Raw genomic sequence first — 11,886 nt, forward strand, 5'->3', positions numbered from 1 at the left:
GGTTGGGTTGGGCATCGACTAAGAGTGTTTGGAGCGCGGATTAATTGCAGTCTCCTAACAGGTGTGTATTTCTCACTACTCTAGCTGTAGGATGGCTACTTCGGGCTGCGATGGGCTAAAAGGGGTTATGTGGGCCCAATGGGCCTACGGGCCTAATTGGATAAGTTGTTTGATTGTGTAGTAAATATTAGACTAGGCTAGGTGAATCCCATATCTGTGGCTAGATTTAGGCTAAATGGGCCACACGAGCGTGTGGGCCCATTTGGGCCGAGAATAGGCTTTAGGCCCATTCGTATTGTTATCCCTGTTTAGAATACTTTAGTTTACCAAATTACTAAAATACCCTCGACTTGTAAAATTACCAAAGTACCCTCAATTTACAGAATTACCGTTTTACCCTCGATTTACAAAATTACCATTTTACCCTCGATTTACAAAATTACCGTTTTACCCTCAATTTACAGAATTACTATTTTACCCTTAATTTATAGAATTATTGTTTTACCCTTGATTTACAGAATTACCGTTTTACCCTCAATTTATAGAATTACTGTTTTACCCTCGATTTAGTAAAATACCCCTATAGGGTAGAATCACCGAAATACCCTTGTAGGGTAGAAATACTGAAATACCCCTGTAGGGTAGAATTACCGAGACACCCTTGTAGGGTAAAATTACCATTTTATCCCTAGGGTGTTAAATGACTGTTTTGCCCTTGTGGGCAAGTGACTGACTTAGACTGTGTGGTTGACGGATTTGATTGTGAATATATGTTGGTGATATGAATGACTTGACTGTGACTGTTGGATTCAAATATGGGCATGATATTCTGATTCTGTATGTTGTATGCCATAACATATTATTTCTGTTACATGGGACATGGGTTTATATTGATGGAGGAAGCGTTCTGGCAGCCTCGCTACAATCTGGTGGCCTCGCCACATATATTTGTTCTGGTGACTTCGTCACAATATCTGGCAGCCTCGCTGCAATCTGGTGGCTTCGCCATATATATATATCTGTTCTGGTGGCCTAGCCACAATATCTGTATCTGGTGACTTCGTCACAATATTTGGCAGCTTCGCTGCAATTTCTGTGGTGTGTAATGGTTGGGTGGGTCGAGTAGTCTCCTCACATGGTGTAAGGTTGGTACGGGGATGTATACGACTAGATTGGGTTGGGATTGGGATTGCATTCACATTCTGATTCTGATTCTGTTACCTGATACTGATTCTGATTCTGTCACTTGATTCTAATTCTGATTCTTATTTTGATTCTAGTTCTGATAATGTTTCTTATTCTATAATGGGCTAAAGCCCATCTGGTACTGTCTGTTATAATGGGCTAAAGGCCCAATTGGTACTGAAACTGTAAGTAGGGCTGGGGCCAGACTTTTAATTGTTTTATATGACTGACTGTTCCTTTTTATAGTAGGGGATTTCACACTGAGTTTTTGTAAACTCACCCCGTTTATTAACCTTTCAGGTAATTTCCAGCCTTAGACGGATGGAGCTGCGAGGGGCTCGGAGGAAGCCACACACACTGTTTATGTTACAGATTTGATTATTACTTTTAAATGTTTTTATGTGGGTTGTAGTAAAGCCGTTGTAATTTTCTGGATGTCAAGTTTGGAATTTTATTTATTGTTCTTATAATTGCTAGTATTAGAACACGGTTTTCCAAAGCAACTACTGTTGTTCAAAACATCACGTAACCGTAATTGTTTTTAAATTAAGCTTCCGCAACTGCCAAGATTTTTACAAAGTTGTTAAGAATGTTATTCAGCTGAGGTTTTCTAAAAGGGTATAAGTTTTTAATTATTAAGAAGGGTTTTTAATGGAAACATGGTTTTCAAAAAACACTTCAATGTGACATGCCAGATTCGAGTCAAACTTCCAGGCCGGGTTTGGGGTGTTACATTTGTCTTGCCACGTACACTAGCCTTTCTATTCATCCCTTGTAACTATATGATGTTTGTCATTCATTTAGTGTCTGCCCAAAAACATTGTCTTTAGATGGTCATCATGAGATCAGTTCTTTAGATTCCACCACGAAGGCATTCCTTTTCAAAGATAGCTACAAAGACTTTCCTTTTAGAGTCTTGCCACGAAGACATCCTTTTAACAGAGTTTGCCATAAGGCATTCATTTGGTGTCCGCCTAAAGGCGTTGTCTTCAGTTGGTCATCATGAGATCCGTTCTTCAGATTCTGCCACGAAGGCATTCTTTTCCAAAGATAGCTACAAAAGTTTTTCTTTCAGAGTCTCACCACAAAGACATCCTTTTAATAGAGATAGTCACAAGGCATTCCTTTAACTAAGATAGCCACAAAGGCATCCTCTTAATAGAGATAACCACAAAGGCATCCTCTTAACAGAGATAGCCACAAAGGCATCCTTTTAATAGAGATAGCCATAAAGGCATCCTTTTTCAGATATCACCATAAAGACTTCCTTTTAACAGAGATCGTCACAAAGACTTCCTTTTAACAGAGATAGCCACAAAGACATCCCTTTAATGAGATAGCCACAAAGTCATCCTTTTAACTGAGATAGCCACAAACGCATATTTTTAACAGAGATAGCCATAAAGACATCCTTTTCAGATATCTCCACATAGACATCTTTTTAACAGAGATAGCCATAAAGGTGTGCTTTTTCAAAAATCACCACAAAAGGCTTCCTTTTAACAGAAATTGCCATAGGCTTACTATACAAAAATTGGTGTTTTTTATGATAGAGATTTGTCTAAACTCACCGTCGTGAGGCTTTCCCCTCATCACTAGTACTCACCCAACTATCCTTTACATATTTCATATAAACCCCTTTAGACAGCTCTAGAAATAGACATAAACACTGCATGTAGACTCATACTTGACAGACTCATTACCCTTAAAGATCATATCCATATTCCATATGAATCATTCACGCAAGTTCATCAAACATACATTCCTTACAGAATCATTGCATCATGCATTTTTAGCTCATTTTCACAGATGGTTCTAACATGCATAATACATTTGCAATAGTCAGCTTAGGGACTCACTTGACTTACATCTTTAGCAGCTCTAAACACACTTAACTTATGTCTTTAACAGCTTTAAACACCAGATCCAAACTTCTATCGAGTAAATAGATGCCTCTAATTGATAAAACGTGGGAACTCATTAAGATATGTACACTTGACTCACTTTATTTCACTTTGAACATTAGAAATCTTTAAATAAGATTTTATCGTACTTATTTTACCTAGCTAAACCAAGCTACTCCTTAAAAACTTAGTATGTAAGGTTGTAACACCCCTTACCCGTATTCGATGCTGGAATAGGGTATGAGGCATTACCGGACTTATACACAAGCAATCATGCAGAACCGAGACATAAATTTCTGTCCAAATTAAATATTTTTCTCAATCAATCATATCGTCCCTTAAACAAGCTTACGAGGCCCAAAACATACATTGGGAGTGGTTCGGGACTAAACTGAGAACTTTCAAAATTGTTACAACACTTAGAAAATTTTCATGCTATGGAGGGCAAACACTCGTGTGGGTAGGCCGTGTGATCTCACACGCCCATGTGGCTTGGGACACGCCAGTGTCCTTTGCCCGTGTAACCCTCTGTTTATGACGTCATCAATAAATTAGGGTCACACGGCCAAGGCACACACCTGTGTGCTAGGCCATGTGGACGATTTTATTTTCATAATTTTTTTACAAATTAGGTGCAGACTTCACACGCCCATGTCCCTGGGCCGTGTTCTTTACACAGATGAGACAACCGGCTGTGTCTTTACCCGTGTGGCCAATTCTAAGCTAAAATTCAAGAATACAGGGGACACACGACCGGATCACACACCCAATGGGCAAGTTGTGTGTCACACACAGTCTAGACACACGCCTGTGTGTCTGCCCGTGTTGACAAAAATAAGGCTATTTACCAAGTCTTTTTGCCACCCTTACTTGCACCAACCTACATAACATCAAACAACACCAATCCAAGCATATACATACTACCAATTCAGCCACAACCAAAACATCCACACATCAATTTCATGTTATTTTCTATCACATACAACATCCCATACTTATCATCACAAACCATGTAATAACTACATCCATGAAAGGCATCATCATATGTATATATATACTTTACCAATATTAGCCAATACCATATGACCGTTTACAAAATGAATCAATCACCATTACAAGCCAACACACATTGCCAAATCAATAATGACACATATCAAAAAAGACGAAGTCCCTGTACATGTCGTAGCTCAAAATAATATAATAATAAGTACCCAAAGCGATAAATTAATAGTGTGAGTGGATCTCCGACCATCTTCGGTCCTCGAGCTGGCTTGATGACACTATAAGAAATGAAAAGAAAGGGGGTAAGCTTTAAGCTCAGTAAGTTAACATGTAAAAAATAATCAACTTTAACATGCAATATCCTACACATAATAGAATATAAATTAGCACAAAATCATCAAATGATCATAAACATATCTTACTCATTTGCATCCTTACCAATAATGCATCTTAAACTGAGATAATTTTTCATGAGTTTTGCGTACGTACTTGTACCACTTCATAACATAGTCATAACCTTTCACATCTTTGATATAATCTTTAAATCACCTGTTGAACCACTTGGAATACTAAAGGATACTCGGGAATCACATACACATAGAATCAAACCAATGTCATATCCCAGATATGGTCTTACATGGAATCTTATATTGATGCCAATAGCCTAGCTATGGTCTTACACGATTCTCATATCGATGCCATGTCCCAGAAATGGTCTTACACGAAATCTCATAACGATGCCATATCTCAAATATGTTCTTACATGTAAACTCATAACCCTAATATCATGACATTTGTATCCTAACTATTCCTAAGGTTCAACCGGGAATTTCGCCATATTAAATCTTTGCCGAACAAATCCATGATGATAATTGTACAAGTCATGCAATAACAAAATATTGCATAATATAAGTTGCATTATTTACACACGAACTTACCTCGGTACAAAATAGTAGAAATGAATCTAATCGTCAATAACCTTGTTTTTCCCCGTTTCAAGGTCCGAACTTCATTTATATTGATCTATAATAGCAAATTTAGCTTATTTAATTATCACATTACTCAATTCAGTCCAAAAGTCATACTATAACAAAATTATATTTTTGCCCTTAAACTTTGACATATTTACATTTTTGTCCTTAGGCTCGTAAAATGAAATACATCCAATTTCTTTACCTAAGCTTAGTCGACCCACACACATGCTCATATTAGCCCATGTTTTTCATCAAATTAGATTTTTACTACACATTTTACACCTTTTACAAATAGGTCCCTTTTAGGTATTTTCATGAAAAATCACTTAGTAAAAGATGTTATCACACATCAAACTTTCATAATCTACCATGAAACATAAAAATAAATGCATGTCACATTACAAGAAAAGGTATATTTAATAGTTACAGAAAATTGAAACGGAAGTAAACCTCTTACCTAAAACCCACGGTAAGCAACACAAAAATGAGTATAGCACGATAACAAGAAGAAATTTGCATATATTGCCAAAGAGAAAAGAAACAGAGGAAAAAACTCTTGTAAGAATTCTAAAGAAGAGAGAAAAATAAAATTTTGAAAAAAAAGAAGACAAAAATAGAATAAAGATAATATCACAATCTCTCATACCTCTCCCACTAACCCACTACTCACAACTACCTCAGAAGTTTGGCTCCACTGAAACTCTTCTAGATAACTGAGAAAAAATAATATCTACGCTTGTGCGGGGACTCGAACACAAGACCCCCAATACACCAATTCCCTTACTACTTGAACCAGCAGGCTCATGCTGATAAGAATTTACGGGCAATTTAATATAAGCCAACTGAACAAAGATAAGGCTTAATTCAAAAAAAAAAATTTGGCAAAGAAGGGACTTGAACCCAAAACCTCTCACATATACTCAAAAAACTTAACCATTGAAACAGATACACAGTTGTTTTAGATAACCACAGAAACAATAATAACTTAATCAGGATGTTACAACTCTACCCCCTAAAAGAAATTTCAATCTCGAAATTTACCTGATCAGAACAAGTGAGGATACTGCTGACGCATCGAGTCTTTAGGTTCCCATGTGGCTTCCTTAGTGCCATGATTCCGCCACAGAAGCTTCACTAACAGTATGAACTTCCTCTTCAAAACTTTAATATCACGATCCAAAATCTGAACCGGCTCCTCTTCAAAAGTCAAATCTGGCCTAACCTCGATCTCCTGAACTTAGACAGCGTAAGATGGGTTAGACCGAGACCACCTCAACATTAAGACGTGAAACACATTGTGGACACTGTCTAAATTAGGAGGTAGCTCTAACTGATAAGCAACCGGTCCCACACGCCTCAATATCCGATACGGCCTAATAAACCTAGGGCTCAACTTGTCCTTACGACCGAATCTCAAAACTTTCTTCCATGGAAGAACCTTAAGAAACACCAAGTCCCCCATAGAGTACTCAATATCATGCCTCTTTAGATCTGCATAAGATTTTTGTCTATCAGAAGTTGCCTTTAGATGATCCTAAATCAGTCTAACTTTATCTTTCGTCTCAGAAACCAACTCAGGACCCAAAACTCGAAGTTCCCCCAACTCAGTCCAACATAGTGGAGTACGGCACTTACGACCACATAAAGCCTCGTAGGGTGCTATCTGAATACTAGCTTAAAAATTGTTATTGTAGGCGAACTTGGCTAATGGCAGATAATCCTCCCAACTACCTCAAAAATCAATTACACAACTCCGAAGCATATCCTCTAGTATCTGAATCACCCTATCAGATTGACCATTGGTCTGAAGATGGAATGCAGTACTGGAGCCTAATCTTGAACCCAAAGCCTCGTACAATTTCTTCCAGAACTAAGAAGTGAAGCTAGGATCTCTATCAGAAATAATCGAAACAGGAACCCTATGCAGTCTAACTATCTCAGAGATATACTTCTGTAGAGAATAGTTCTTCCGAACCGAAATGAAATGAGTGGACTTGGTCAATCGAACCACGATGGCCCAAACAGAATCCTTCTTAGTAGATGTCAGGGGCAACCCACTAACGAAGTCCATCGTCAATCATTCTCATTTCCATAGAAGAATCTTAACGGGTTGTAGCAAACTCGAAGGCAACTGGTACTCAGCCTTAACCTACTGGCACGTCAGACATTGAGGAACAAAATATGTAACCTCACGCTTCAAACCCGGCCTGCAGTACAACTCACGAAGACCGCAATACATCTTATTACCACTGGGATGCATAGCATAAGGGTTATAATGTGTCTCCCTCAAAATCGACTGCTTCAAAACAGAATCATTCAGAACACAGGTCCGACCTTGAAAATACAGAACACCATCATTATTCAACCAAAAATCAGAAGTAATACCACTTTCAACCTGACGGAACCGTAAACCTAGAGACTTATCCCCTAACTACTTAACTCGAATTTGATCAATCCAAATCGACTTAACTTGCAACTCAGCTAACAGACTCTCATCATCAAATAGACTAAGTCGAGTAAACATCACTCTCAAATCAGCCATTGCTCTATGACTTAGAGCATCGGCCACCACATTGGCCTTACCAAGATAATACTCTATCGTCCAGTCATAATCTTTGAGCAACTCAATCCATCGCCACTGTCTAAGATTCAGCTCCTTCTGGTTAAGGAGATATTTGAGGCTTTTGTGATCAATGTAGATAGTACATCTCTCACCATACAGATGTGCCTCCAAATTTTCAATGCAAAAACCACTGCAGCCAACTCGAGATCATACGTCAGATAATTTCCTTCATGCGTTCTTAAGCTGAAAAGATGCATAAGCCACAACTTTACCATCTTACATCAATACACATCCCAAACCGACGTGTGACACATCACTGTACGCCATAAACTCCTTACCAGATTCAGGCTGTATTAGAACAGGAGCCTGAGTCAGAAAAAACTTGAGTTTCTCGAATCTCGATTGTTGCTTATTGATTCAAACAAAAGAAACACCCTTACGTAGAAGCTTAGTCAAAGGAGCTGCAACTAGAGAGAACCCCTCGACAAACCGTTGATAATAACCCGGCAGCCCTAGAAAACTACGAATCTTCGATACATTCTTGGGTTGTTTCCAATCAAGCACAACTTCAATATTCTTAGTATAAACACGAATCCTCTTAGCAGAAACCACGTGCCCTAAAAAAGTTATCTCACGTAACTAGAACTCACACTTGTTCAACTTAGCGTAGAGTTGTTTTTCACGTACTCTAAGATGCTCATCATGCTCATCCTCAGTCTTAGAGTAAACCAGAACATCATCAATAAAGACCACGATGAACTGATCTAGATATGGCTGAAAGAATTAGTTCATCAGATCCATGAATACCGCCAGAGCATTCATCAGACCAAAAGGTATAACTAGGAACTCATAGTGTCCATAACGAGTCCTAAATATAGTCTTATGAACTTAGCTTCCTTAACTCTCAACTGATGATACCCAAGACGAATATCAATCTTCGAAAACACTGAAGCCCCACGGAACTGATCAAATAAATTATTGATCCTTAGAAGTGGATACTTATTCTTCATAGTTAGCTTATTCAGTTGCTGATAAACGATTCAAATCCTCATGGTGCCATCTTTTTTCTTCACAAACGGAACTGGTACTCTCTATGAAGATACAGTAGGGTGGATGAAACAACAATCCAAAAGCTCTTGAAGTTGAGCCTTAAGCTCTGTAAGCTCCTTTGGTGCCATTCGATAGGGAGCGATAAATACTGGAGCTGTACCCGGTAGAAGCTCAATTCCAAACTCAACTTCTTGATCAGGATGTAAAACTGGGAACTTTTTAGGGAAGACAACAGAAAAATCCCTCACTATTTTAATATCCCTGACAGAAGAGTCCCCAGAAACAGAAACACTGACGTAAGCCAAATACGCCTTACATCCTCTCTAAACCAATATTTCAGCCACAAGAGTAGATATCATGTTGAACAGATAATCTCGACGCTCACCAATCACAACCACCTCCTTATCATCCTCAATCCTCAGAACGACCCTCTTAGTCGTGTAATCCAAACTAACTCGATGTTTCACCAATCAGTCTATACCCAGAATCAAGTTGAATTCCACAAATGGAAGCTCCATTAGATTTGCCAAAAAGACAGCCCATTGCACCTCTAACGGAACATCCCTGTAAAGTTTATTAACCATAACAGACTGCCCCAACAGACTTAATGCGGTGATCTCACTAGAAGTGCTCTTGACAGAAATTCCCAGGTTTTCAGATACAAAACTAGCTACATAGGAGTGTGTAGAACCTATGTCTATCAAAGCAATATAAGGTACATCAAAAATTAAGAACGTACTGGTGATAACATCTAGAGCATCTCTATCCTCTCGGTGTCGAGTAGCATAAACCAGTGTAGGCTACCTCGCCTCCATCTGACTAGCACCTCTGCCCGATGCTCTTTGCCTATGACCCATACCATTACCACCCTTAGCCAGTCCTCGACTCCTAGGTGGCTGCTGAACTGCCCTCTGAGGCTGTACAAAACCAGGTCCTAAAGCTTGCATCTGATTTGCCTACTGTGGACACTTTCGAATCTGATGCTCTAAAGACTCATACCTCAGACAAGCCCCAACCATTTTCCAACACTAGCCCGGATGGTGCCTACCATAGTCTCTACAAGGTTAAATCTCAGAAGGAGCAACAAGAGCCCCTACTCTAACAGGCCCATCATGGACTTTTTCTTAGGCCTTTGAACAGAACTAGAGGGCTCAGAATCCTTCTTAATATTACCACTCTCTCGATCCCTATTCTGGCGCTCCACGCGTTTAACATCCTCGGCGATTTCTGCATTCTCGAGCAGAACTGCAAACTCCTGCTTCCTCTGTGGAGTAATCAATACCCTTAAGTTATCCCTCAAGCCATCCTCAAATCGAATGCACCTCTCATACCCAAACGCCACCATGCCTCGAGCGTAGCAGCTCAGCCTCAGAAACTTGGCCTCATACTCGACTACTGATTTATCACCTTGCGTGAGATTCATGAACTCATGCATACCCCCACGTACTTATTCTGAAAGGTAGTCTTAAAGAAGTCACAGTTCAGATGATCGGGTTGAGTACCCTCCTCAACTGTTAACCACCACCAATACGTATTGTCGCGAAGCAAAGAGACCACACCCTTAAATTTCTGCTCAAGAGTACAGTCTAAATCATTCATAATCCTCTTAGTGGCCTCCAACCAATACTTGGTTACTGTAGGAGCGACTCCAGTGACACCCCTAAACATCTCAGCTCCATTATACCAGAGTCGCTTAGTTACCAACCCATGGTCCCCAGATCCGGAATGGGGTCTAGCGACCCTCTCCAATATCCTCAACATGGCCTGGAACAATGCGTCGTCCCCAACTGAACGGCTTTGAGACCTAGTCTCAATAGCAGGGGAAACTGGCGTCACACTCGTATCTAAATTTGGCATACTGCTAGAGAGAAAGACTCAGCTCGAGCCTCCCTACGACCTCTGCCACGTCCATGAGTATCACATCCACAAGTTCCACGAGCGTTCATTGTATAATTTAAATTTATCTACATTACAAAGTTTTATGCATCTGTTTCAGTATTTATTAACAGATATTTTATGTATAAATTATCAAAAGTTCAGAAATGGTTTCAGAAGTCTCAGTCTCTAACTTTTTCAGTACAGTCTCAGAAGGTACTATCTACAGTGTTTCAAAATAGTTCTATTTAAGTACAGCAGTACTTACAGAATCGACATCGAAGACTCGGTGTACCACATACTTTCTCAATTTATTCAAATCATTTAAAAACCAATTTTTTTTGAAACACAATTTTGGAACCCAAAATTCATAGCCCGAGTTTTGTAACCTGACTCTGATACCACTAAATGTAACACCTCAAACTCGGCCTAGATGTTATGCCTAAATCCTGAGGTGTCACAAAGAATGGGTTTCGATAACAAAATCTACACGTCTAAACCATTTCAGTTTTTCAACTCTTAATTGCTTTTATCCATTGTCAAAATGTTTAATCAATTACTCAAATTACCTTAAAATGTGTTTTATAGCAGAGGCTTACGAAAAATGTTGTATTTAAAGAAAGCAGTTCGTATTTTTAAAAAACCTTTGTTTTAGTAAAAACCATAGTTTTTAGAGATCAGTCGCAAATTAAGTACTAAAACGAAAATCTAAAAAAAGAAACAACCAAAAATTTAGGAGAGTTCAATTATTACAAAAATCCTGAAATAATCCTTACAAGAAAAACCATAAACCTAATCAGTTTACGAAGGCTCCGTCATACAGATTCATCTAAGTCTATGGATTACCTTAACAAAATACACAAATGGATGTGAGTTTTCGTAAACTCAGTATGTAACCCAACAGAATTAAGCATGCAAATATATAGATACAGAGTCAGGCACATGCTCTTTTCAGATACAGTGAAAAGAATCAAATATACAGATCAAGTATATAAAATCCTACATTATCCTCTACACACCAACTCTGACCATCCCATCACACCATGTGGGGTTAAAAACACTCACCCATCCCTACACACCATATCGTGCCATTACAACACATGTCAAATAATATGCAGCCAAGCTGCCAGAATATAGGCGATGATCGCCGTACAAAATACTTCCTCCTCAAATACAAATCTCATCCTTAATAACAGATACAGAAATCAGATTTAGATATAACATATTATACATGCTCATATATAGATTACAAATATACATATAGCAGTCCAGTCTGTCATACATTTAGTATCCTACTCAGATCAGTCTATCAGATTATCATAGCATATAAGTT

At 38.8% G+C, this 11,886-nt stretch overlaps 1 protein-coding gene across 1 annotated transcript; it reads right to left on the reverse strand.

The window, feature by feature from the left end:
• Window positions 1–9,771: 9,771 nt before the first annotated feature.
• On the reverse strand, window positions 9,772–10,535 carry LOC107917173 (uncharacterized). The gene is made up of 2 exons (XM_016846549.1): window positions 10,181–10,535; window positions 9,772–10,085 (listed from the first exon to the last, which is right to left on the reverse strand). The coding sequence occupies exons 1-2, from the start codon at window positions 10,533–10,535 to the stop codon at window positions 9,772–9,774; spliced, it is 669 nt and encodes a 222-aa protein (XP_016702038.1).
• Window positions 10,536–11,886: the final 1,351 nt, after the last annotated feature.

Source organism: Gossypium hirsutum, chromosome A01 (genome assembly GCF_007990345.1).
Source record: "Gossypium hirsutum isolate 1008001.06 chromosome A01, Gossypium_hirsutum_v2.1, whole genome shotgun sequence".
In the NCBI taxonomy this organism is placed as follows: Eukaryota; Viridiplantae; Streptophyta; class Magnoliopsida; order Malvales; family Malvaceae; genus Gossypium; species Gossypium hirsutum.